At 41.0% G+C, this 27783-nt stretch overlaps 3 protein-coding genes and 1 long non-coding RNA gene across 4 annotated transcripts; 3 read left to right on the forward strand and 1 right to left on the reverse strand.

Moving 5' to 3' along the window:
• Nucleotides 1–7815: 7815 nt before the first annotated feature.
• LOC129377160 (uncharacterized) lies at nucleotides 7816–12201 on the forward strand. The gene is made up of 7 exons (XM_055056925.1): nucleotides 7816–7876; nucleotides 8825–9154; nucleotides 9224–9550; nucleotides 9976–10089; nucleotides 10364–10456; nucleotides 11739–11776; nucleotides 11873–12201. Exons 1-7 carry the CDS (start codon nucleotides 7816–7818, stop codon nucleotides 12056–12058), a joined length of 1149 nt encoding a protein of 382 aa, XP_054912900.1. The 3' UTR covers nucleotides 12059–12201.
• Nucleotides 12202–15641: 3440 nt separating this feature from the next.
• On the forward strand, nucleotides 15642–16406 carry LOC129377202 (uncharacterized). The gene is made up of 3 exons (XR_008607888.1): nucleotides 15642–15731; nucleotides 16087–16121; nucleotides 16235–16406. It is a non-coding gene; the product is annotated as an uncharacterized LOC129377202 (long non-coding RNA).
• A 3059-nt stretch (nucleotides 16407–19465) lies between these two features.
• Nucleotides 19466–23661, forward strand: LOC129377011 (uncharacterized). Its single transcript, XM_055056738.1, has 7 exons — nucleotides 19466–19796; nucleotides 20195–20518; nucleotides 21213–21290; nucleotides 21487–21597; nucleotides 21819–21911; nucleotides 23331–23362; nucleotides 23506–23661. Exons 1-7 carry the CDS (start codon nucleotides 19466–19468, stop codon nucleotides 23611–23613), a joined length of 1077 nt encoding a protein of 358 aa, XP_054912713.1. The 3' UTR covers nucleotides 23614–23661.
• Nucleotides 23662–23898: 237 nt separating this feature from the next.
• LOC129377012 (uncharacterized) lies at nucleotides 23899–27215 on the reverse strand. Its single transcript, XM_055056739.1, has 7 exons — nucleotides 27138–27215; nucleotides 26574–26794; nucleotides 26312–26430; nucleotides 26081–26209; nucleotides 25880–25920; nucleotides 25467–25598; nucleotides 23899–25200 (listed from the first exon to the last, which is right to left on the reverse strand). The coding sequence occupies exons 1-7, from the start codon at nucleotides 27213–27215 to the stop codon at nucleotides 25051–25053; spliced, it is 870 nt and encodes a 289-aa protein (XP_054912714.1). The 3' UTR covers nucleotides 23899–25050.
• Between the last annotated feature and the right edge of the window lie 568 nt (nucleotides 27216–27783).

Genomic DNA, 27783 nt, shown 5'->3' on the forward strand with positions numbered 1-27783 from the left:
GTTCTCAATGCTGCATTCACATTCTCAATGAGACTTTCTGATGGTACTTCACTCAGCCGTTGTAATTGGCGCCGGGGAGGCCTGGTTGTCATTCGGGTCATGATTCTCTCTCTCAGGTCAGCAGCTGTCTCGTTCAGCTCTTGTAGTTAAGTCCCCACAGTCCTGACATCCGGGTTCCTCCCTTTTGCCGTAGCATTTGTGTTGTATCTCGTCAATCTCAAGTTGTGATAGCAGTTGCCGTTTGCGGATGTTGGAACACTGAGCTACTAGTTGTTTAGCGCTTAGTGTTGACTGGGGATGTCGAAGTAACCATTCCTTCCCCAGTCTTTGCATGTAACCCCTCTGACTAGGGTTACTTGAGTAGTAGCATTCCAACAGATCCACATTTTCATCTCTCGCCCATTTCCGTCTTGTTCCAGTAGCCCATTTGTCATCAAGGTGCTCTGGTTCCCCAACACCTGACGCAGACCTTGTTTGGCCGGGCGACGTCTGAGCCGGCATGTTACGCAACTTAGTATCTCTCATGGTATGAGGTAGGCAGTAGCTTGAAGGGTCTTGCCTAAGGACCCAGACTGGATTCGAACCCTGCCCTCTCGGGTGATATACTGATGCCTTATGTATTGAGCTATCCAGTGACTATATATATATATATATATATATATATATATATATATATATATATATATATATATATATATATATAAATATATATATATATATAAAATATATATATATATATATATATATATATATATATATATATATATATATATATAAAATTTTATTCAATATCAATATTTGTCAAAGTTCATCTAATTAAAAAAAAACACAGTGACGTCAGATCCAAAGCGCTATTGTGTCAGACTCATCTCCCGCTGAAGAGGATCCAGCGACATCAAGAGATTACGGAAAATCACGCGAGATAACTAGCTTGCAACTTGTTGGGTTTTTTCAAGGGCAGAGGGGAGATTCCTGGCGTGCATCTACTTAATTTGAAGAAGGTAAGAGTCAATCTATTTTCATCTAAATCCATATAAAAATATGTAACTTAAATTTCTCTACCATTTGCACCATTTTCTAATTGTTCCATACTTGTGTCACATTAGTTCATGTTTTGTAGATTAAGTCGGTTAGGTTAAGGCAGATAGCTATATGTGATATCATTGGTAAGTTTACATTTATCGCCGCACCATGTTAGGTACATTCTGTGCGAAAAAAGTCTGCAGAGCCATATGTAGTGTACAAAGCTGCTGCCAGAGACACAAATGGACCCCGGAAATGTCACAGTTTTGCTCCTCCTGAGCTCCCTGGAGGTTTAGTGGATTTTTAACACACGGATCTGGCATCAGTCTATTTCTAACTATTTTAATTCTATTTCAGTAATGTTACAATGGAGGTAAATGTAGATACACACACTTGGGTACCTTTCTATCATCATCGAGATTCTTAATTAATTATGGTAATAAAAAGTCCTACATTTCAGTCGGTGAAACCTGCAGAAAGCATTGCTTTCTGAGCTTTGTTAAATGTTCCTAAAATACCTGTTAGTTATGGATTTCTAGTATATTTTGTCAGGCTAAAACTCTCAATGGATTATCCATTATTACAGACTTGAGCTTTCTAATTTTTTTCTTTAAAATACATATTCCTCTGCTGTAAAGATGTTGGGGTTTTTGGACTCTTCTTTGTTGTCCCCAAATAATTGTAGCTCAGAAACAATATTGAAGTTCATTGGTTTAATTTTGAAATGTTGATGTTTTTTGTGTTGATTGTTTGTGCTCATTTTGACCTTTGTTACTATTGCTTTCTACCATGTTCAATTCACCACTGTTCTGCACATATGTGCTTGCATACAAGTGTCCAGTGGTTATATTCATGAGGCATTCAAGAGACTTGTACTAAAAGATACAACTCAGTTCAGTATGAATTGCATATTTTAATGGCTGAAAATATATCTGATCTCTTTCAGAACATCACCTGATCACCTGTCTGTAATCCACCTGCGTAAGTTCTGGTCAAGGGGCTCATCGGCTATCAAGTTATAGATTTCAGTGGCTAATAGTAAGTTTTGCCAGATCTAAAGTGACTGAATGTAGTGTTAGAGAGCTTATAAAGCTAGGGTTCAGCTAAACATTTATTTGGCCAGTCTGTTTTATTTGTCTTTATTTGCGTGGGGATGTGGAAATGTAAGGAGTGTAGTCTCTTTCTGTCTCGTAGATATGACCTGTTAAAACATTTTACACTTAAACACCGGCATATGCGACGTTATCCATGCCCACACATAGACTGTCCATGTACTTGTAAGACATGGAATGCTTTGCATATTCATTTAAGTAGAAGGATATAGACTGTGTTGACCATTCTGTACTTTTCACATATTTCTTTGGTGATATATTCATGTCTTTATTTAAACATCTAACAGCTTCAGTTAGATGTTTAAATAAGATGTTAAACTCCATTTTAGTCATGGCATAATGAAGGGATACTAACAATTTTAAATATCTTTCAAACAGACTGCAAGCCACTGATCACTTTTGTTGTCACTTCCTTTGAATGTAGCTATGTTTTCAAGTGTGTGAACCTATACTGCTGGAGTTTTGAGATTGTTCTCATTGTTTTTACATCTGCATATTTAGGATGACACTGCTGAGGGCAGATGAGAGTGCATCCTCAAAGGTCTGTGTGTACCTAAATGAAGATCCAGAGAAGCTGGTGAGGGAGTACGTGGTATGTTAAATTCTCTTTGTGTTTACAATAGAGGTCCTAAGAGTTGTTAAAATACTTTCAACAACTAAGGTCCATGAGTGACTCAATCAATGTCAGTCTAATTTATTTATTTAATTACATGTGAATTGTCTCCCCCCCTATACCCTTCCCTAACTCCCTTAGGACGTCGATGAATGAAATGGCCAAAGCCGAGACTGTCCTCGGAATCGTCATTTGAGCAGAGGGTGCCGATGCACATCTGGATGTTGGGATTGTCCTGGAGGAGGTGGAAGTTATGAACAGCTTGGCAGTGTATCTTCTGCAATAGTGATGCTGCTGGGACTAATCTACGCACTAAACTTGAGCTACCCTCAAGTTTACATTTATCGCCACACCATGTTAGGTACATTCTGTGCGAAAAAAGTCTGCAGAGCCATATGTAGTGTACAAAGCTAAACTTGAGCTACCCTCAAGTTTAGTGCGTTCAGCACTCAACTTGCTCAGTAACTCAAGCATACCTTTGAAGTAATACAGAAAATAATAATGAAATTGGATGGAAAGAACTTATCAAGAAAGCACAAGTTCTCAATATGAAACTCGCCGCTAAGTTGAGTAAAGTTTCATATGGAAAATGAGTGTTTAAAGTCTGCAGTAGAAAAGATTTATATTGTTACAGTTCTCTAAGTTGAGCAACTATACTGACATGTTTTATGTTGTAAAGAATTGGCTGGGAAATGAAACTGTAACCTTTTGTAGTTGTTTTTTTTTTCAATGTCCAACTCAGCTGTGTTTTGTGCTGTGTAAAAAAACGATGTATAATAATTCTGAAAATACAATTGTGTTGTACCTTTTCTAATTGTTGAGTGTTCTTCCTACACTTTCACCTAGTGCTATCTTAAAATGCTTGATTAACGCTTGAAAAAATGTCTTTGAACTAACATCATAAAATAATGGAAAGGATTTCCACACGATTAACTAGCTGTCTTTTAGCATGAAGCATATTTGTTGAGCTAACTTGCTTTTAGTGAGTTGGACCTACTGAATCAGGTAGTGTGAAGGTACCACTGTAAAATAAGGTGGTTTCAACTAGATTTACATTCATCTTAATGAAGTTACATCAATGATTTGGTCCTAAACATTGCAGATTAGTTGGGCGGGCTGTATTGCATTACACTGGGTCACGCTATAGTAACTGAGTTAAAGGAACCTTTAAAACATATGTTGAGCCAACACATTTCATTTGAATTTGAATAACCTTAATGAATGGAGTTTGAGCCAACTCATTTGATTTACAATCATCCATTGCCTTACCATGATTCTGGTTAAGCCAACATATTTGGTTTAAATTAGAACAACCTTAATGAATTATGTTTTACAAACTCATTTTGTTTATATAAGAATAACCACAATATATTATGTTGAGCCAACATGTTTGATTTAGAATCACCCATTGAATCACCATTGTAACAAGTTGAGCCAACACATTTGCTTTACATTGGAATAATCTTAATAAATTAGGTTGACCTAACACATTTGCTTTAAATAGGAGTAACACAAGTACATGGTGCTGAAATAAAGCAAAGTAATCAGGTGGAAATCCTTTCCATAATTTTTTTATGTTCATCCAATGACTTATTTTTTTCAGTGCATAAAAACAGGGTCTGGAGCTTCATGATGTTTTCATAAGGAACAGAGAAGAACAACATGGTCCAAACCAAACATGGAAATAGAGATGTGAAGTTTGACTCATTCTTCTCTTTTTATTGCATTTGTTTTTACAGATGAACATTTAAAACAGAAAAGATTCTTCAGCTCCACATTTCAATTTTCCCAGAAGAAAACAAATTTAATCTGTTTAGTTTGAAAGGTTTCAATTTACAGCAGTGAAGACGACTCAGAAAACAAAATGGAAAACTTCACTGACAGTTAGCATGATGCTAACAGATGCTAACAGAGTGACGGAGGAGGAGACGCGTCAAAATGAGATGAAACAAATTATAATAACCAGCAGTGTTTATGACTTTCAGAGTTAAAATCTGATCAATAATGTTGGTTTATTCTGAGAAACAGTAAATCTGCAGACACACATTTTTCTCCTAAGAATGAATCAGGTTTGGTTTTATAAAGATTAATTTCTTACAAATGGTTCAATCACATTTGATGAAGCAAAAATAAATCATAATGTTTCCAAGTGAATTTCATGAGATCAGATTTCTGCCGCCATTCTTGGACCCGGATCTTCCCACCGATCTGCTTCCAGCTCAGGCTTCCTGTCAGTCCGTCTTCCTGCAGCTTCTGTCTGAGCTGGAAAACAGGAACAAGCCACCATGACGACGCAGACGATCCACATCACAATGGCTGACTGCCAACACACTGAGGCGCCGAACAGATAACTGGAACAATTTGACCAGAAACTGAAGTTATTACCTTTGGAGAGAAGCGATCAAGATCAAGAGAAGAAAAGTCAACTCAACTCCAGGAAACCGAAACCAACAGGAAAACCGAACCAGGTTTACCTGGTTGAGCAGGTCCGTCTGGACCGCAGCGTCAGTCAGGTCCAGAGTGGAGCTGCTCAGCTTCACCTTCACCACATGCTTTGTGAAAGGAACCGGGTCTGAGGAAACAAACAGCTACAACAATACAATCAACTTCAATGGCCTGAAATTGGGCCTTTGACTCTTTAACAGCTGCTGCTCTTTCTGAAGCTCCGCCTCCAGGAAGTCGTCCCAACATGGCTCCTCTGTTAACCTTTAACCTTTGTCCCAGTGTTGCTCTGAGCAGCAGCTCCTATTGTGAGCTCAGCAGTTTCACCAGCTGATTGCTAATTGCTGCTGGCTAGTCTGAAGGAGCTGGGGGGAGGAGCTGTGCCTCAAAGGCGGGGCTCGGTCCACCCAGGCGTTTTGCACAGATGGAAGTTTGCCATGGAGATTAAATAACTTCTCAAACATGCATGAAAGAATCAAAGCAAAACTCCAGGGAATAACATTATGAGACTGACTGAAAGCTGCAAACTTTATTCAGAATGAAAACATTTCTGAGTTCGGTTCATTCACAGTGGCTGAAAAAAGTTCTCACTCCCTCAGATGTTGTTTCTCCTTCACTGAAAAACTAAAATGTTTGACCTTTAACCTAAAGGTCAGAATCTCCTCTCAGCCCAGAACTGGACTCTGGACCTTCTGTATGTTCAGCCGAAACTCGGAGAATTTTCACTTTTACTGATCAATCAGATTCACAAAGTTTGGCTTTTCTGGCAAAAAATCCTGGAGGAAGGATCTGCGGTGACACCAGAACCAGAACCAGAACCAGGACCAGAACCAGCCATCCCTTTCCTCTCATTGTGAGACGACCAGCGCCGCCTGACTGGATCTCTGCTGAATCAACTGAGTCCTTTCAAACAGCCTCAATAATTCAGTTTCCACTCTGACGTTTATTTTTTAAAATATTTTATTCATCAAAAGGTCCAGATGGGTCCAGATGGGTCCAGAGGGGTCCAGATGGGTCCAGAGGGGTCCAGAGGGGTCCAGATGGGTCCAGAGGGGTCCAGAGGGGTCCAGATGGGTCCAGATGGGTCCAGATGGTCCAGATGGGTCCAGATGGGTCCAGATGGGTCCAGAGGGGTCCAGATGGGTCCAGATGGGTCCAGAGGGGTCCAGATGGGTCCAGATGGGTCCAGATGGGTCCAGATGGGTCCAGAGGGGTCCAGATGGGTCCAGATGGGTCCAGATGGGTCCAGAGGGGTCCAGAGGGGTCCAGATGGGTCCAGATGGGTCCAGAGGGGTCTAGATGGGTCCAGATGGGTCCAGATGGGTCCAGAGGGGTCCAGAGGGGTCCAGATGGGTCCAGATGGGTCCAGAGGGGTCCAGAGGGGTCCATCTATTATTGAAGCAAAGGATGAAAACAGCTTGTGAAAATCTCAGCAGGGATCATTATTTATTATATTAACTCATCAATAATTAGATAAAACTATGAGATTTGAACCAGGTGAAGCTAAAACCATCACTTAAAAAGTTTTAGCAAAAACTTTTCTGGACAAAAGTTCATTTTTGTACAGCTGAGAGTTTATTTTATTTTTCAGATAAATGTAGTCTCTTACATTATGATTTAAATATTAATTTAATCAGTTTTTTATTTTTATAATGATGCTCAGAATCTCAGTGTTTTTCCTCTTAATCATATAAAAGTATATTTATGTTTTAATACAGTTTAATTTCTTATAAAATGATATTTTAAACCAAATTTCAACTGATCCCTTAGATTTACTTTCAGAAATGATTTCCCATTAAAAGTGACACAGAAAACTTGCATTCTAATAATTTCAGTATGATCAGACCCTGAAGCTCAGATTTATTTTAAAGTTTCTAAAGAAAAACAGGAACTGAAGTTCCTAGAATTTGTTACTTCCTGCACCGACGTTCAGACGATTCATCGACTTAACAGACGCAGTGAACTCTGTTTAATGGATACAGATATAAAAATTAAATAAATGTTTTAAATCTGCACATGAAGTTCAGATGCAGAAAGTAAAACCTGTGAAATTCCTGAAAAGCTGTTTAGAGATTCCAGCCTGGAGGCGACGCCAAAATAAAAGCCAAAATAAAGCCAAAATAAAAGCCAAAATAAAAGCCTGTTCTTTGTTTGATAAAACGACTGAAAAGTGAATGATGAAGGTATTAAAGTTTTGGTTCTCTGGCTAATGTAGAATTACTTTATTGTTCTCGTTGGTCGAACATCAATATCAGATCAATAGATGATTAGTAAAATGAAGTGTGATTTTTGCCATGATTTCATGTAATGAGGAAGCTAAAGGATAATAATATTTATTATCCTTTAATAAAGGAGGCTCAGGATTGAGCTTCTCGTTTCCGCCACTAGTTTCATCTGCTTGTTGCTTTGGACAGAATAAAACTGCAGTTTAACTGATTGGTTCATTTCATTGTTTTATTAGCGCAGGAATCCTGCGGCGCTTCGCCGCTGGGAGGCCAGGTGCATTCTGGGTAGGACAGGCGTAGAACTGACCTTTAATCTGTTTCAGATATCAGAGACCCATGCAGGCTGCAGAGGAGGAGGAGCAGCAGCAGGAGGAAGAGTTTAATTAGAGAAGTTAACGTGATGAACACAAACAGCGCCGACATGAAAGCTCAGCTGACTGTGTTCTGCTTCTTGACCCTCTGTGAGTACAAATACTTTATTTATGCTTCTGTGCCTTTAAGAGAAAAATGTGACCTGAATCCTCATAGGGAATAAATAATAATTGGATTTAATTAAACAGTAAGTAAAGTGAAAAGACGTTATAAAGGCTCTCACTAAAGAAAAGCTACTTTAAGAAGTTTATACTTATTAGTGCATAAAAATATTGCATAAATTTGTTATAAATGTTCTAAAGTTTCTTAAACAAGAACAGAATAGTTGAGAGTCAAAGTTAAAAAGAGGAACCTGGAAAATGTTCAAGAAAAGTTTTTCTTTCCTGAAGATTCTCACCAATATTTAATATGTAAAAAAATCATCTTACAGTTTCACCATGAATCCATCAGCAGGTTGGATTTGTGTGATTTAAACTGTTGCAAAGCCGCAGCAGCAGAGGAAACGTTCAGGTCTAATAACTGCTAGGAATTTAAACTATGAAGAGGTTTGATTCATGTTCCAGTTCAGATTCAGTCCAGCGCTAAATTATAAACTCTAAAGTGATTTTCACAATCTATTGTCTCACTGTAACGCAGACAAAACCATCTCAAACAAAACTTTTCATTAATCTCTCATATTTAGTCACAGAATCAGTGAAAACATAAAAGTCAACATTAAGATTCAACACAAGTTCAGAGGAAAACTGGACTTTAGAGGAAGCAGAAACTGAAGCAGCTGCAGCAAAAATAGCTGAACGATTGAGGAAGTTCAGCAGAAGATTCTTGATTTGCACACAGAGACTGAAGGAAGCATGCAGCACTTCGCAGCATCTTTGATTCTCCTGTTGCATTGATGTCTATAATGTTGAACCGCAGTGAAGCAGTTCAACATGATCTCATCAATGTTGCTCTGAGCTGGTTGTGGTTGGTGACGAGAAGCGAGATGAAGGTTTTTGTTCCGTATTTTCTTCATGTGAAGCTGGTTGATTCTCCTGCAGGTCTGCAGGATGCAGACAGCTGCTACCATGAGGGAGCCATGTACCAGTTCGGAGCAGCCGGAGAAAACTTCTCCTTTCCATGCGTTCATCACTCCCCTGAAACCTGGAAAATCTTCTGCAGGGATGACTGTGCAGGAGAAAACGTCCTGATCAAAACGCAGGCAGACTCAGCTCAAAGCGGCCGATTCAGCTCAAAGTATCAGTTCGATCAGATCCTGCATGTTTCCATCTCTCCCATGACCAAGGCTGACTCTGGAGCGTACCACTGCGGGACCGGCGCCTCGGTGTCTGCAGCCTCATTCACACAGTTTCAGCTCAGAGTCACAGACGGTGAGTTTCTGTTGAACTCAGATGTTTGAGAGCAGAATGTGACTCCTGATGGTTGCTGTGAACCCACAGCGGTGCTGGATCGACGCAGCGGGCCGCAGCAGAGCCGAGTGTCTGCAGAACCGGGCAGCTCCGTCACCGTGGCCTGTTTGTTTGCTTTCTCTGGTGGGACGAAGTATCTCTGCAGAGGAGACTGTGGAGGAAACGCTCTGGTTCAGACGGCAGGAGAATCCACTCACAGCGGCAGATACAACATCCAGTATGAAAGGAAATCATCTGCTGAGGGAGTCCTGCTGGTCACCATCACTGAGCTGACCCAGTCTGACTCCGGGCGGTACCGCTGTCAGCAGGACGGACCCAGAACTGCATTCATAGACTTTGACATCACCGTCTCACAGGGTGAGTTTCTATCTGGGTCAGATAACAAAAGTTCCAACAATCGTCCTCAGAGTTTGGGTTGCTGGTACCAGGTCCAGAAAACGTTCCCACTTCATTCTGCGCATCTCAAACATACAAGAATAGAAAATAGTTTTCAGGTCGTTCATATTAGTTTTCACTGAATGTAGATTCAAAATTTGAAAGAATGAAGCATGAATATAATGATACAGTCTGAATGTGATCCAACCAACCAGTAATCAATGAAACATCCATCCGTCCATTTTCTGTATGGACAGGACAGGTGCTGCTGCGCGTCTCTTCTAACAAAGGCATTCAGTCCTTCATGGCTGGAGTTACACAGATTACCTTAAGACTTTGTAGAGTTGGATTACAAAAAAGCATCTGTGGTCAGGCGGATCATTTCCAGCCGTTTTTCCTTTTTTCAGCCGTTCAGCCATCGACCTCCAGACCAGAAACCACTCAGACGCCTGCTGCTTCCTCTCATCAACCTGCACAAATGCAGAGCGGAGAAACAAAACCTCCGGCTCCACTCAGCCTCTGTGAGCCACAGTTACACTTTTCTCTTCAGAAAGTTTCACACTGAACCAGAGCAGCTCTAGTCCTCAGAGCTGCTTTCCTGCTACTCAATATCTGAATTCCCTCTTCGGCATGACAAGGTATTGATCTGATTGGAAGAATTAAAGTCTGAGTTTATATAAACAAGAATGGATGTAACAGGACATGAGGTAGGTTGTGATCTGTCTACATGCCTGTGGTCAGTTCCACAGTCCACCAGCAGGTGTCAGTGTGAACCGGCTTGTTGACCCTCTGCAGATGTTCCTGTGGTTGTTGGTGCGACTCTGGCTGCCCTGGTGGTTCTGATCTCAGCAGCTCTGCTGGTTTCCTGCAGGAGAAGATCTCTGAGAGGTCAGACACACACTGACACACTGACACACACCGACACACACTGACACACACCGACACACACTTACACACACTGACACACCGACACACACCGACACACACTGACAAAAACACACACAGACACACACTGACACACACACACACTGACACACACTGACACACACCGACACACACACACACTGACACACACACACACACACACACACACACACACACACACACACTGACACACACCGACACACACCGACACACACCGACACACACTGACACACACTGACACACACCGACACACACCGACACACACCGACACACACTGACACACACTGACACACACCGACACACACTGACACACACTGACACACACACACACACTGACACACACTGATACACACTGACACACACACACACACACTGACACACACTGACACACTGACACACACTGATACACACTGACACACACTGATACACACCGACACACACTGACACACACTGACACACACCGACACACACTGACACACACTGATACACACCGACACACACCGACACACACTGATACACACTGATACACACTGATACACACTGATACACACCGACACACACCGACACACACTGATACACACTGATACACACTGACACACATCAACAGTGATGTCACGTCTCCCCGGCAACCGGGATAAAGTTGAACTTGCAGGCTCAAATGCAGTTTGAGATATATTAATATTAATATATAATATTCATCTGTCCATGGTTGGCCTGTTTTGCTTTTTGCACATAAGTTTGTGGTGCTTTTGTATCCTAAAGAAAAATATTTTCAACTCCAGAAATCTCACTAGCAAGATATTAACAAACTTTTATTGTAGTAGAAAGATATTCAGTGTTCAAGATGCAACATGAACGGACTAAAATAACTTAAAATAACTTATGTTGGAATGCAAAATATGCCCCCGATGCCCACTAGGGGGCTCCACTGGGGGACTCCACTGGGGGGCTCCACTAGGGGGCTCCACTAGGGGGCTCCACTAGGGGGCTCCACTGGGGGGCTCCACTGGGGGGCTCCACTCACACTGACCCGTTTATGAGGCTTTTATAACAGAGAGCAGAGAATCATAAAGGTCTCAGGTATAATATGGAAACATTTTATTGGGAATAAATGTGAAGATTATGAAGTTCTGAATTCTCCTTTGATTCTAAACCTTCTGGGATTTTAAAGTTTTATTTTTTCCATATTTCTTATGGTCCAAGGTGATAGTTAATCAATGGGTTTTATTTATTTTTTGCTCCTCAGGTTTGATGACCAGAGGCCTGAAAGGTTCAGTCACTGAGGTGAGTTTATTTCAGCCTGATGTGATTCACATTTCTAAATAATTTAAATAGCAAGCCTGTAACTCTGAGTGATCTTCATGCTCCATCTGTTTCTAGAGTCTCACCTATGAGAACTGCTGTCCAGAGGATCCAGAGGATCCAGAGGATCCAGAGGATCCACAGGATCCAGAGGGTCCACAGGATCCCACCTACCAAAGCCTCAACCCGTCCAGCCAGGACCAAAACCAGATCTACTCAGAACTCACTCGACCCAAAGGAGAAGTTGGACAGTTTGCTCCCTGATGACATAAAAAGACAAACTAACATTCAAAATGTTTGATGAAGATAATTGATCATTCAAATGAATCAATGCTTTTAGGTTAATCTGTTTATTTTAGCACTTGAACTTTTCTACCAGATGCAACTTATACGTTTCTGTTTTATATATCCGCATGTTTTTTAACAACATCTGCAGCTTCAAAGCAAAAATAAATATTGTGTTAGCATGTTTGGTTCTCCATTATTAGCTTTTCAGTTGTTTTCTGCTGGATTTAGTTTTTTCTCCAGATGTTGAGGCTCTGAAACAGAAAGGAGGCTGAGGAGTCACTTCCTGTTCTCTGACATCATTCTGGAGTTTCTTTAGGTTTCCTGAAGGAGCCACAATTTCTTCATCCAAGCAGAAAATGTCATGTTTATCTGAAAACAGAACGGTTGCTGTAGTTACTACAAAAACTAAGAATATTAATGAAATGATTCAATGAGGTGAAGGACGTTGGAGTTGCTCTGTTTATTTCATTCCTGCATTTTCTGGTGGGAAAAAAAGCTTTCTAATCAAATTGTTCTCTGGTTTTGGACTTTAAGCAGCTGGGTGGATGTTTGTGACGTGTTTCCATGTGTTGGTTTGTGATGTGTGCAGATCTGCACCCTGCAGCAGGAACCAGCAGCGCTGTTCACACTGATGTGGTTCGTGTCTCAGAAGCCACTTCTTTAAAACATTTCCATGTAAGAGAAGTGAGGGTGAAACCAAACCAAAACACTAAATAACCTGAAGATCAAATAGAAATATGACTTTTTGTCCCACAATGGGAACATTTCAACCACAAAGCAAGTAGATTCACACAAAGAAAGACAGAATTTAAAATCTTAAATATTTCAACAACAATGCTGTCAGACTTCAAGCTTCTGCTCCAGTGAAGCAGTGAAGGTCATAAAGGCTGACAGAGGAAGGATCTGTGATTACGGCTCTTTGAGCATTTAGGATGCAGCAGTTCGTCCCTGAAGCAGACAGACGGTCCAGAACCAGAACCAGAACCACACTGGGCTGAGAGGCCAGCACTGGTTCCAGTATGTTCCAGTGGTTTCTTCAGGTCAAACTGGTTCATTTTGACGCCTTTCATTTGCCTGAGGAGTTTCTGTGGTCAGTGTTGATGCAGCGTCAGAGGAAACGAACAGCAAACACCCCGAGGGGAGCAGAGCAAGAGTTTGATCATCAGCAGCAGAGACGTCATGACGGCCCGTCTGCCTTCGCTCTGCCTCGTCTTCCTCTGTGAGTAAATCATAATTATTTACATTATTTACAGGTTTTCCTGTCAGAATGTTTTACTGATTACTGTAAAATGTTATCAGTGGAAAAATAATCAAACCTCCAGATGCGATGATAAAACCCGACATGGAGCTGGTTCCTGCTGTGGACCGGACTTCTCCACAGCTTCTCCTCTGTGATCAACATGGACCGGATCTCAGATGTGGTTCCGCTTTAAAACAATCGTCAGCCTCGCCGGACAGACAGACGGGTCGTTGTTCTGAATCACAGGAATAATTGAAATAACTGCAGCTGTGTTCAGACTCCGGATTCCTCTCTGTGGGACAATAAATTCAGTTTTCATTCTGTTCAGAAGGTTATGAAACATTCATGCCCTGTTTTGTTCTCAGTTGGTTGTTCTGACGGGTCCAAAAAACAGGAAACAAACAACATGAGACAAAACAAGACAGGCGCCTGAGGCTGCAGACATTTTGTTAGATAAAAATAACAACATGAAGGTAGAAAAACTTTTACACATGAAAATCATGTTCCCGACAAAGATCTAACAATTGATGATAATAATAATAATAATAATAATAATAATAATAATAATAATAATAATAATAATAATAATAATAATAAGGTGTTAGCGTTAGCAGGTCGGGCTCCTCTCTGGGTCAGTCACCAGGCAGGAGGAGCTTTTCATTGGTTGAACTCGTCGTCTTGGTGATGAAATGGATGCTCCTGCCATGGTGACGGTTAAAGTCTCATCTGGTGTTGGAGTTTTACCTCCAGACTCCATGTTCTCCAGTTTGAGCAAATTAAAGTGAATCATGAAATCATGTTTGTGAGTAAACAGCAGTTCAGTCTGATTTTAGTTGCTTCTTCAGGTTGACCGGCTCACCCAGAACAACAACAACCTGCTAAAGCATAAGCTAATGCATAAGCTAATGCATCAGCTAATGCATTAGCTAATGCATTAGCTAATGCATTAGCTAAAGCGTTAGCTAAAGCATCAGCTAAAGCATTAGCTAAAGCATTAGCTAATGCATTAGCTAAAGCGTTAGCTAAAGCATCAGCTAAAGCATCAGCTAATGCATCAGCTAATGCATTAGCTAAAGCGTTAGCTAAAGCATTAGCTAAAGCATCAGCTAATGCATCAGCTAAAGCTAAAGCATTAGCTAAAGCATCAGCTAATGCATCAGCTAAAGCATTAGCTAAAGCGTTAGCTAATGCATCAGCTAAAGCATCAGCTAATGCATCAGCTAATGCATTAGCTAAAGCGTTTGCTAATGTATCATCTTTTGCAGCCCTGCAGGTTGGAAGCGGCTCCTCGGTTGAATTTCGGACATTTTCTGGAGTTTCTGGAGGAAACACAACTTTTCCATGCATCTTTCACTCGTCTGGAGCCTTGAAGTTCTTCTGCAGGGAAACCTGTGAGGGAGAAAACCTCCTGATCAGAACCAGTGATGCTGCAGCTCAGATCGGACGGTACAGAACTCAATATGTCAAAGAAGCTTCCACAACATTCTCGGTTCTGTATGTGAGCATCTCAGAGCTGACCCGGTCCGACGGCCGCCGGTACCGATGTGGTTTGGGCGACTCTTCATCATCATCATCAGCTTCATTCCAGGACTTCAGGCTGGTTGTTGTAGACGGTGAGTCTCTGATGTGTAAATCTTTCAAGCTCTGACAGTCGCCTCCTCCTCTGGCGTAGTCAAATCCTTGTGCAGAGGAGAATGTGGAAATAAAGACCTTCCTGTTGAAAGTGATGGAGTTGGTGCATGTAAAGGCAGATCCAGCGTTGAATATGATACAGAGACATCAGGAGGAGTTCTGCTCCTCTGACTGGACGGTACCGATGTGTGATGGGCAGAACTTCAGATCTGTACAGAAACATCAGACTTTAGATATTCTGTGGTTCATTATAATAAAACCTGCTTTATTCTTTCTACTCATACATAAGTGATTTAAACTCAAACCAGATAAATAATATTCACAGTTTTTTAATATTTCAGTGAGTCAGCAGGAAGGTTTCTCTCCATCTTCTCTCTTCCCGGCAGTCGACCCGTCCAGACCCACACCGACACCTCAGCGCTTCGGCTCCAGTTCAGGTACATTTACTACCAACACAACATCAGTAACATGTCAGTTCATGTTGGAGGCAGAGACACGTCTTTCTTCACAAAATGGGAAAAATCTTCATCATATATGTTTCTATTCAATTATATTTTACTGATTCAGACAGCCAGAACCAGGTTCTGATGGTTCTGGGTTCTGTTTATGTGCATCCAGATATTCAGTAGATATTAGCAGGTTCTGAGCATGCTCAGTGTGAACCGGCTTGTTGACCCTCTGCAGATGTTCCTGTGGTTGTTGGTGCGACTCTGGCTGCCCTGGTGGTTCTGATCTCAGCAGCTCTGCTGGTTTCCTGCAGGAGAAGATCTCTGAGAGGTCAGACACACACTGACACACACACCGACAGACACACACACACACAACAAGTGTGTGTGTGTGTGTCTGTGTGTGTGTGTGTGTGTGTGTGTGTGTGTGTGTGTGTGTGTGTGTGTGTGTGTGTGAGAGGCAGCCCACAGCATGACGGCTCTTCAACGCGCTGCAGGTCGCAGCGTCTGCGTTCGCGATCTGAGAAACAGAATCTATTTCTAAACTGACTGATCCGGATCCGGTTCAAGTTCTGCAGATTTCAGAACCAGTCAGAGCTTCACTGTTTCTGATGCATCAGATCAAAATGATTGTTGATTTGATGACTTTCAGTCTCTTAACTCTGTGACTGTGATTTGCTTTGCAGAGAGCAGAGGAAGTTCATCTGGATCAAACTCTGCGGTGAGTTTAATAAATATCTGAAACGGTTTGATTCGTTCGCTCAGGTATTCAGTCATCCCTTCATGCTGCTGAGTTTCCATGGTTGCCACAGTGAATGTTTGTCTTCCTTCCAGCGAACCACCAATGATGCATCCACTCTGAAAGGTTTCTACCAGAACCTGAGCCCGGCCACCAGGGACCAGAACCAGACCTACTGCACTCTGGAGAACTCAAATAAGATCCTGGATTCTGTTTCTGAGCCTCAGGAGTCCAAAGATTTTCACCTGAGATCTGAAGAAAATTGAAATGAACAATAAAGTCTTGCCTAAAACAACTTGAAGCCAAATGATTTTAGATTTAGAGCTGCAGTTTAAGACAATCCAGAACCGCTCTGCGGTCTCATGACTGGGTCTGGACCGGGCTGCAGAACGCTGCTCTGTTTTCTCCATCATGTTTTCATTTGATCAGGAAAAACTTTGATCTGCATCTGGACTCATTTAAAACAGTTCATTTGTTCGCTGAACCGAAATGGTTCTACCAAGCATTTTCAGAACCGGTAGGTCCGAATCCCACAATCAGCTTTAATTCTGCATCTATCAGCACTTTGACTGGAAGGAAGAGATTCAGTTTCATAAAAACACATTTTGCTTGTTTGTTTGATGTGAGTGAGAAGAACATCCAAACGTTTTGGAGTGTGTGTGTGTGTGTGTGGGTGTGCGTGTGTGTGTGTGTGTGTGTGTGTGCGTGTGTGTGTGTGTGTGTGTGTGTGTGTGTGTGTGTGTGTGTGTGTGTGCGTGTGTGTGTGTGTGTGTGTGTGTGTGTGTGTGTGTGTGTGGGTGTGTGTGTGTGCGCGTGTGGGTGTGTGTGTGTGTGTGTGTGTGTGTGGGTGTGTGTGTGGGTGTGCGTGTGTGTGCGCGTGTGGGTGTGTGTGTGTGTGTGTGTGTGTGTGTGTGTGTGTGTGTGTGTGTGGGTGTGTGTGTGTGTGGGTGGTGTGTGTGTGTGGGTGTGGTGTGTGTGTGTGTGTGTGTGTGTGTGTGGGTGTGTGTGTGTGTGTGGGTGCGTGTGTGTGTGTGTGTGTGTGTGTGCGTGTGTGTGTGTGGGTGTGTGTGTGTGTGTGTGTGTGTGTGTGTGTGTGGGTGTGTGTGTGTGGGTGTGCGTGTGGGTGTGTGTGTGTGTGTGTGGGTGTGTGTGTGTGGGTGTGCGTGTGTGTGTGTGTGTGTGTGTGTGTGTGTGTGTGTGTGTGTGTGTGTGTGTGTGTGTGTGTGTGTGCGCGTGTGGGTGTGTGTGTGTGTGCGTGTGGGTGTGTGTGTGGGTGTGCGTGTGTGTGTGTGTGTGTGTGTGTGTGTGTGTGTGTGTGTGTGTGTGTGTGTGTGTGTGTGTGTTTCATGGTCCTGTGTGTGTCACTCTGCTTGGACCCACAGACGACTACAAACTTTTCTCATAATATGTGCTCAATAAATGTCAAAAATGCAATGTGATCATTTCTTTTTGCATATTACTTATGCAAAAAGAAAAGAAATGCATTTATTTCTACTTTCTTGATCATTTAGTCCAATATGAGCATTTTAACTCCAGAGTTTTGAACAAATGAACAAACTCAGGCCTGCGGATCATAATATCTCTAAACTGAATACTTCATAACGACTGTTGAGCACGGTGGTGGAGGAATGATGATTAATGCTTTCATTAAGGACCAGTTAACTCCTCTGCACACAAAGCTACCTCAGCGTAGCTGCTGCCTATCGTTTGGTGAGAGGAGGGGAACGCCACAAGGCAATGAATAGGCATACAGGGCTGACCTCTGACCCCGAGTCTCCTCTCTGCAGCGTCGCAGGTGATGAGTCTGAGTCATGCAGCCATTCAGAGAGAAACACTCTGCTGCAGAAACCAGGAAAGATGAGAAAAGTGGTTCATATCTCAATAAACGCTTCTATAAAATGTTAGTGTGTGAGAGAAGTGGCGACTGACAGAAAAAACACAAAAACTAGTTTCTGATCCTTTCAGTGAGACACAGAACATGATGAAAAAATGTATTAAAACGTCAATGATGCAAAAATCTTCACAGCAGAAACATGTCAGCTTCTACATTTGCCTGAGGAGTTTCTGTGGTCAGTGTTGATGCAGCGTCAGAGGAAACGAGCAGCAAACACCCCGAGGGGAGCAGAGCAGAGGAGTTTGATCGTCAGCAGCAGAGACGTCATGACGGCCCGTCTGCCTTCGCTCTGCCTCGTCTTCCTCTGTGAGTAAATCATAATTATTTACATTATTTACAGGTTTTTCTCTCACTTAACTGGTCATTTAAACACTTGACTGTAAAATGTTGTTAATGGAGAAAAACCCAAACATCTGGCAAAACAAAAAATACTCTCACCTCTCAACATGGAACAATAAAGGTATAAATCATTTAGAGAACATTTAAAGGGACAGAGGACGGGAGTCGAACTCAGGACAACCTCCGTGTCGGGGCGGCCGCTCTGACCTCTGACCTCTACGCCCAGAGAGAAAAGATTTAATCCCTTTAAAGCTTTCAGTTCAATGTCATTATCTGATTGTTGAATTCTTGAATATCATTGATTCAAATTTATTATTCAGACAAAATTTAAGAGCAAACATGTAAGCGTAGAACTTCCTTAAACGTAAACCCGAAGTTATTCTCAAAACCATTTGGAAACTTTCAGAAGCAGAGATAAAAATCTCACTTCCTATCAGTAAATATAATGTTGATTTATCTGCAGATTTGAACATTTGGAGTAAAATTAACGTTTAGACAGAAAAGAAAAGGGATTGGTGATTTTAATTATTCAAAACAAAAACAAAAAAAGAAAGATCCAAAATGCTAATCTTAATTTCTACAGAACTAAATCCTCCCCAGAGCTGATTGAAGAAGAGAAGTTTTCCTCTCAGTGAATCTAACTGATGATTATCTACGTTCTCTCTGTCCGTCCGTCTGTCTGTCTGCGTTTGGGTGAAAGTATTTGCAGGTCAGAGTTTTAAGAGTTGACCTTCACCTCACTGCAGCTTCTTGCTTTTAGAAACAAAACAGTACCGCGGGGTGGCCACTGGGTGTCACTGTGGTCATGCACTCTGACCTGAACCCACTGAGTCACATAAAGACAGTTACAAAGTCGGCCTTTTGTCACCTGAAGAACATTTTCAAACTGCACAGATGCTGCAGCTGATCCTCCATCTTCTTTCCGTAGATGTTTCCATGTCAGAGCTTCTTTCTCAGCTCCTGCTTGTTTCCTTGTTATCAGCTCTCTTCTTCTTCTGCATCAGTGGGATTTTTGTACTTTCTTAGACTGACCTGCTCAGCCAGAGCAACCTGCACTAATGCATTATTTTCTGCAGCCCTGCAGGTCAGAGACATGAGAACAGTTGAAGTTCTGAGACAATATGGAGTTTCTGGGGAAGACGTCTTGATTTCATGTGTCTCTTTCTCATCTGGAGCCTTGAAGTTCTTCTGCAGGGAAACCTGTGAGGGAGAAAACCTCCTGATCAGAACCAGTGATGCTGCAGCTCAGATCGGACGGTACAGAACTGAATATGTCAGAGAAGCTTCCAGAACATACTCGGTTCTGTATGTGAGCATCTCAGAGCTGACCCGGTCCGACGCCGGCCGGTACAGATGTGGTTTGACCGACTCTTCATCATCATCATCAGCTTCATTCCAGGACTTCAGGCTGGTTGTTGTAGACGGTGAGTCTCTGAGAAACACTGAAAACATTTAAATCAAAATGTTAAAACAAAAGATAAATGATGATTATTGACTGATGATTATTGACTGATGATCATTGACTGATGATTATTGACTGATGATCATTGACTGATGATCATTGACTGATGATTATTGACTGATGATCATTGACTGATGATTATTGACTGATGATTATTGACTGATGATTATTGACTGATGATCATTGACTGATGATTATTGACTGATGATCATTGACTGATGATTATTGACTGATGATTATTGACTGATGATCATTGACTGATGATTATTGACTGATGATTATTGACTGATGATTATTGACTGATGATTATTGACTGATGATCATTGACTGATGATCATTGACTGATGATTATTCTAACAGCTCTGTTGGATGGGAACAATGCTCCTCGCCTCCATAGTGACGCCGGCGGTTCACTGACAGTCGCCTGCTCCTTTGAAGACTCTGGATGGAAACGACTGTTCTGCAGAGGAGAATGTGGAAAAGATGAAGTTCTAGTTCAGACTGATGGAGTCGGAGCTGACAGAGGCAGATACAGCATTGAATACGATAGAAGACGAAAATCAGCAGTTCTGTTGGTGACCATCTCACAGCTGACCCAGTCTGACTCTGGATGGTACCGATGTAAACTGGACAGAGCGATTCGATCAGATCTACACAGAGACTTTTACATCATCGTCACTCGGGGTGAGTTTTTACTGGATTAAACTTCTATAGTTTAGAAACTTTGTAGTTTCAAAAACCTTGGAGTTCATCAGGAACCTCTAAGTTTCTTTGTTGGAAATGTAAAAAACATGAGATATTTTCAGGTCTTCAGGTTTTTGTGGTAATTTTCCAGTTTTATTCCAGTTTAATGTTTTTGCTTTTTTTTTTTTTTTTTTGCTTTTTTTTAGTTGTTCTTTCCTGATTTATTGTATATGTTTTTTTTTTTTTGCTCATGATTTATGAGCCAAACGGCACTTTGGTCATGTGGGTGTGAAGTGTTCTGTAAATAAATGTTTATTGATTGATTGATTGATTGATTTATTGATTGATTGATTGATTGGTTGATTGATTGATTGATTGATTGATTGATTCCAGCTGTCAACCTGTCCAGCTCCGGTTCAGGTTTTAAAGTCTCTAATTGAGCAGAAATGATCATGAATGATTCTCTTTCTGTCTTTATTATTTTGTCTGTTTTATTGTGTTTATTCATCTCATTTTTCATACTTTGCTGTATGGATCTGTGCAACATTTCTGTCACTTTGAGTGTGTGGAGTCATCTATTAGTAAAGGTTGATTGATTGATTGATTGATTGATTGATTGATTGATTGATTGATTGATTGATTGATTGATTGATTGATTGATTGATTGATTGATCTGTTTCTTTTCTCCTTCCAGCCCGTCCAGTTGGCCCATCCAGCTCCACACCAGCAGTAACTTCACAGACTTTCAGCTCCATTTCTGCTCATGTTTTCAGTCAGTTTTAAAGTCTCATGTTTGAATCATTTTCTTTTTTTGCTTCTTTTTAATTTGATAGTTTTTCATGTTTCATTGGAGTTGTTTTTGTGGTTACTTTAGTACCTGCACAGCATTTATGTCACTTTGTGTGTTTAAGTTCCTCTATAAATAAAGATGGATTTATTGATATCTGATCTTATTTACTTTTCCACAGCAACGACTCAGAGATTCAACTCCAGTTCAGGAAATTTCACACATCAAAGATCTTTTAAAATCAATAACGACTCGGCTCAGTTTCAGGATAACAAAAAAAAATCTTCCGTCTGTGAGTCATCTATAAAAATCTTCATAATAATGTTTTTGTTTATATATTCTCAGTGGTTTTGTTCAAAACATGCAGCAAGAACTTGATTTGTAGAGAAAAATAAAAAAAACTGAACCAGGTTCTGATGGTTCTGGGTTCTGTTTATGTGCATCCAGATATTCAGTAGATATTAGCAGGTTCTGAGCATGCTCAGTGTGAACCGGCTTGTTGACCCTCTGCAGATGTTCCTGTGGTTGTTGGTGCGACTCTGGCTGCCCTGGTGGTTCTGATCTCAGCAGCTCTGCTGGTTTCCTGCAGGAGAAGATCTCTGAGAGGTCAAACACACACTGACACACACTGACACAGACACACACACACTGACACACACTGACACAGACACACACACACTGACACACACAACACACACAGACACACACCGACACACAACGACACAACACCAACACACACTGACACACACTGACACACACCGACACACACTGACACACACACACCCCCACACACACACACACACACACACACCGACACACACAACACACAAAGACACACACCGACACACAACGACACAACACCAACACACACTGACACACACTGACACACACCGACACACACTGACACACACACACACCCACACACACACACACACACCGACACACACAACACACAAAGACACACACCGACACACACCTTCACAACACTCTGATCAGGAGCAACAAACTGAAATATTTACCTAAATAAACAAATGTTTTGTATCATGATGGAGGAAGTGGAGAATCCTCTTTCTGTTGGACCAGATTTACAGTTAGAATCAGATGAGTCTCTGGCTCCACCTGGTGGTGAGGTGGAGTCATGAGTTCACTGGAGAACATCTGGACTGGAAGTCTTTGGACTCAGCCTTGGTGCTGTTTATTTAGAAGAATCAGGGCAGGTGGTTCATATTCAGATCAAGGCACACGGGGCCAATAAGTGGCGTTTTAACACTGCCACCAAAACATAAATTCCAAATGACGCCATATTTGTTATCAGGGGACGTTATTGTAATGCCACTATGGAAGTCTAGTTTTGGTTATGAAAAACTATAATTAATTACTTAGGGCAATTATTCAGAAAACCAGTTATTTAGACCAAAATTTCCAAATTGGGGAACCACTTGGTTATGAGGAAAATAGCCAAATAGTTCAATTTTAATTGAACTATTTGTCTCATCAGACAGATAACTGTCTGATGAGACTTAGGTTTTAAAGTAACAGATAAAGTCATCAGTCCATTGCTGGAATTCTTTAAATAAAAACATATCACACATGTATGGAATAGATATCGGTTGAAATCTTGGGGAACCTGTAATTCCGAAATTCCTTCTACATAGTTCTGAATAAAACCAGCACCAAGATTCATTTCTTTTGGTCAAACATAAGCAAGGAAACCTGTTTCCTCCATCACATGGTACCTGATATAACAGAAAAAATGCTGACAAATATAAATGACCACCCAACAACTGAAAATATTGAGGGCTGTTAATACTTTAAGTAGGCTCTGTAAGTGATTGGTGTTGTATGTTTATTGCATGAACAAAAAGTTTTCCAACATGTGTCTGTTTAAGAAGACTGATCTGGATGTTTAACTTTATCACAAAGCTTCACTATTTTAAACTAATCAGATTAAGATAATTCTTATATCATTTCAAAAACCCTAAAGACATTCAGCTTCATAAACAATAACTATAAATTGTTTAACAGATGCAGAGAACGAAGCTGGATCAAATGCTGTGGTACGTTTCTGATCATAAAGGAGCTTTTGCTCCTATTTGCATCATTTCCTCAGATTCTGCTTTTAGTTCCAATGTTTTAACTTTATTAATCTCTTTCTGAAACTGAGTGAAATAACAATGAATGTTTATGTGACTCCTTTTAGAAATCCACATATGGAAACTCCATTTATGAGAACCCCATCTATCAGGACCTCAGTTATGTCACCAAAGAAGAGAATCATATCTATTGTACCATAGAAGAAGACAAATAAGATCCTGGAATCTGGTTCTGAGCCTGAGGAATAAAGTTTGTTCTGCTTAAATCAGAATAAAACGGAATCAGAAAAATTCATTTTTGCATCATAGATAAAGAGTGATTACTGTTTATGTTTTCTTTGATTTTTTTGACTTGTTTAATTATTCGATCAAGTCACTGACTTGATCAATGAGCGTATTCCGCCGCGCCGCACGCCGCCGCCGCACGCCGCCGCCGCACGCCGCCGCCGCACGCCACCGCCGCACGCCCCTCTTTATACATTAATTTCAGCCACACCTAAAACCATCATAATTTTTGCCCCAAATCAGTTTTAAACAGTTGAAATATGGAATAACTTAAACAATGAAATAACAGCAACTGTTTCTACAAAACAGTTTGATACATTTAATCTTTCATAAATTTATTCAGAAATATTCTGCAAACATTTTGGTTATGTTACAATGTCATTTGTGTGTTTTTCACTGAGCTCCTTTAACTCAAAGCTGTAATCCCACCTGCTTAGAGCTGAATTTATTAGTAATCAATGGAACATTGATTGATATATTTGTTTGATGATGATATTCATAGTTAATTACTGTATTATGTTTTTATGACGTAAAGCATCTTGAACTTTCTGTTGCTGAAATGTTTTATACAAATAAACGTGACTTTCCGGGCTTGCTGCTGTCTGACCTTTGACCCTAATGGGACTGTTAGGTTGATCTGTCTGTACAGACTGTGCTCAGGTGTGAGTCCATGCAGCCAACATGCAGCCAACATGCAGCCAACATGCAGCCAACATGCAGCCAACATGCAGCCAACATGCAGTCAGCTGAGTCCATTCATCTCTTGTCCACAGCAGATCACACCACCTGCAATGACGGTTCAGATCCAGCAGGTGTCGCTAATGTGACTCATATGATGAAGACGTTGATCCTCCATGATGCCACCAGAAGCAGAAACTCTGTGACGTTTGGTGAAATGTTCTGCAGAAAGCTGCAGATTGATCTCAGTCAGATGAGACTGAGATCAATGAAACAAAGAAAACATGCTGGACACTTCCTGCTGTGGAGCAGCTTTAAGACACATTATGAAATAAAAGATATTTAGCTGATCTCATTAGTAAACAGGAGATACCGTTATAACTTGACTCTTTAAAAATATTACAGTAGATGGATTTGACTTTGGGTGCATCTGAATCATCGTACAGAAGAACAACATCCAAAGAAAAAGACAAACAACAAAACTCACGTAACTCCTGGACAGACAGGTGCACAACCACATGTCAAATGAATCAGGATTTCCTCCAAGGAACGACTGAAAACTGATAGTTTAGACTTTGAAATGGATATTTTCTGCAGTTGAAATTTATCCAGACCTTCAGCTTCAGTTGGTGTAAAACCAGTCAGTTTGTTAACATAAAATAAAAATCATCTGAACAAATGGGAGCAGATTAGAAAATGTTTGAGTAGAGCAGCTCGTCCTGGCGGATAACGGAGTAGAGGACGTCACTGCTGCAGCCTCCAGCGGCTCTGAGAGCCGAGTCCAACAGTCTGCTGGAGAAATTCACCTCAGCTTCATCATCCTCTTGATCATCTGGAGCCTGAAAGAGGCAGAAACAGCGTCAACCAATTCATTAAAATGGTATTTTAAACCTCAGACTGTTTTTTGTGTCATAAGGGGTTGGGGTGTAGGGTTGGGGTGTAGGGTTAGAGTCAGGGTGTAGGGTTACTCTGAGAGTATATTTCACTCGCAGAGTAAATATGTTTAGTCATCATTTTGTGTCTTTAATTGGTGTAAAAACTTTCAGGTTCTGCTGTTTATTATATTTATGATGATGAAAAGTGAAAACATGAAGGCTTTTCTGACTTGGCGCTGCTGAGCAGCTGCAGTCACAGAGCTGCTGATGGCGTCAATGTACGCCACGTAGATCTCCACGTCAGCAGATCTCCACCGCCCGTCTTCCTCTCTGACATCATCGTCATCATCGATTCTGGTCGTCTTTAGGAGAAAAACATTAACTTTTTGTGAAAAGGTCTTTGCTCCATAAACATTTGCAATATTTTAGGGTTTATGGAAACATGTTGGCATCACCAGACCTGCAGAATATTTACTGCAAACTGATAACTTAAACTGATTTCATTTATTATTTGAATTTTTCAGTTTCATTAAGATTTCTAAACGCCATGTTTATGAATAATGAGTTAACATGCAGGTAAAAACTTGTTTTTCTAATTTGATCTCAATATGAACCAGTAATAATATGCTTAATATTTTCTCACCTCACAGGCAGCAGGACTTTGATGCATTTCCACAGCAGAATCTGGAAATCATTTCAGAACAAACCGAAGTTTAAACATTTAAGAACGTTTAAGTCCAAAAACAGATAGAAATGATTCTAATCTAGAAACATTAACAGTTTTGTTAACTTAGAGACATCAGAGAAAACAAACGGCTTCCTAAACGTGTTTCTGTTCTCTCACCTGTTTGAGGTTTCTTTGATCTTCTGCAGAAAACCTTCATCATCATCATCGCAGCCAGCAGGGCGGCGGTGACGGCCAGCACTGGAAGCACAAACAGCTGAACATCTGCAGCGGTTTGGGAAGGAGAACCTGCTGGTTTCACACCACAATGTGAGGTGAGCAACAGAATAACAGCTTCATGTGGGAAGATGAACCATTAAAGGAACATTCAACATCATAAATATAACTGACAGTCAGATGTTGTTGGGTTCTCTTGGGTTGGAACCGACTGGCTGGTGATTCCAGAGGAAACTGAAGGTGTAAAACTTCTGAACTGGAGCTCCAACTGGTTGATGGTCTGGAAGTTGAAACTGGAAATAATCAGAGACATGGTGGTTAAGATAAGGTTCACACAATCAGTTAGTTAATTATTCATAAATGAATAATCATCTTCCATCAGCAGCTAATGGTAAACTTTCCTCCAGAGATGAAAATGTTTTAGCAGAAAACTCACCTCCTGAAACACTGAGAGTGAAATCCTGGTAGGATTCCCAAACCACATCGGTACCGACCCGAGTCCGACCCAGTCAGGCCTGAGATCTTCACCAATAAGCTGTAAATGTTTGGCACTTGACCTCTGACATATTCAATGCTGTATCGTCCGTTTGCAGCTGAATCCTCCTTAGTTTCTACCAGAACGTTTCCTTCTCCACAGTTTTCCTGCAGAAGATCTTCCTGGTTCCAGAGAAAGAAGAGCCACAAAATCCTGAGAAATCTCCTCCTGCTGATCCGTTCATCTGATCCCCTGCAGCAGGACTGCTGGAGATCTGCAGAGCTGCAGAGAAACGACATCAGTGTCTGCTGAGAGAAACCACAAGATCTGCTTCACCAACTCAGTTTCCATCTTAACAACACTTTTAGAAACAAATTGCACATTAAATCTCGATTTTTCAGGGAATCTGACAATTATTCAGATTTAAACACTTTTTATAGTGAAAATGTTTTTCCACATTAGTAAAGAAATGTTTAAAACTTGTCAAAAATCAAAAGGAAACATTTGACATTACAGGAATCAAACCTGTACAGCAGCGTTTTCATGTTTCCTCTGGTATTTTGATGGTTTATTGTTGGTGATGAGATCCAAGGATTCAGGCATCGTTACACACAGAGACACTGACATCACCTGACTTTTTGATATTTATCTTTTTATCCACAAGTCTATAATCTGCCTGAAGAATAACTTACAAATTGAGCATGGATATATTTTCTTCTGTTTGTGGAAAAGGATTTAAAATACAAGCTGACAGATTTAAACCTTTACGCTCATTCAGCTGAAGAATTTCAATACAACTATTACTTTTTTTAGTTTATTAGTTGCTTTGTTTTGAGCTGCGATTAATAAGAGACAAAAGGGCGGAGACCCCCGTCCCAGTCTCAGATTCTCCATCAGTTTCTGGTTCTGAGTCTGGCTGAGTCGCTCCAAACAGAACAAAGATGGCGGTCAAATGGAAAAAATTTAATCTGAATCTGTCGGGGGTTTGTTATTTGTCTGCAGAAAACCAGCAACCAACACGACGTGTCAGTGAGAGAAACCAGTGAGAGAAACCAGTGAGACCAGCTTCCTCTTTCCATCACCAGAGGTCAGTCGTTAGATTCTGCAGAGGAACAAAACTTTCCATCCCAATCACAACAACATGAGAACAAAAAGAAAATACGGCTCAGAT

The sequence above is a fragment of the Poeciliopsis prolifica genome, unplaced genomic scaffold, assembly GCF_027474105.1.
Source record: "Poeciliopsis prolifica strain line A6 unplaced genomic scaffold, Auburn_PproV2 SCAFFOLD046, whole genome shotgun sequence".
NCBI lineage: Eukaryota > Metazoa > Chordata > Actinopteri > Cyprinodontiformes > Poeciliidae > Poeciliopsis > Poeciliopsis prolifica.

Coding starts and splice junctions, on each gene's coding strand:
- LOC129377012 (XM_055056739.1), bottom strand. CDS start 27,215: ATGCCTGAATCCTTGGATCTCATCACCAACAATAAACCATCAAAATAC. Junction 26,210..26,311: donor GAACCCAACAACATCTGACT/GTCAGTTATATT, acceptor TGAAACCAGCAG/GTTCTCCTTCCCAAACCGCT. Junction 25,201..25,466: donor CAGCTGCTCAGCAGCGCCAA/GTCAGAAAAGCC, acceptor TGCCTCTTTCAG/GCTCCAGATGATCAAGAGGA.
- LOC129377160 (XM_055056925.1), top strand. CDS start 7,816: ATGAACACAAACAGCGCCGACATGAAAGCTCAGCTGACTGTGTTCTGC. Junction 7,877..8,824: donor GTTCTGCTTCTTGACCCTCT/GTGAGTACAAAT, acceptor ATTCTCCTGCAG/GTCTGCAGGATGCAGACAGC. Junction 10,090..10,363: donor TCCGGCTCCACTCAGCCTCT/GTGAGCCACAGT, acceptor GACCCTCTGCAG/ATGTTCCTGTGGTTGTTGGT.
- LOC129377011 (XM_055056738.1), top strand. CDS start 19,466: ATGAGAACAGTTGAAGTTCTGAGACAATATGGAGTTTCTGGGGAAGAC. Junction 21,291..21,486: donor CATTTCTGCTCATGTTTTCA/GTCAGTTTTAAA, acceptor ACTTTTCCACAG/CAACGACTCAGAGATTCAAC. Junction 21,598..21,818: donor CAAAAAAAAATCTTCCGTCT/GTGAGTCATCTA, acceptor GACCCTCTGCAG/ATGTTCCTGTGGTTGTTGGT.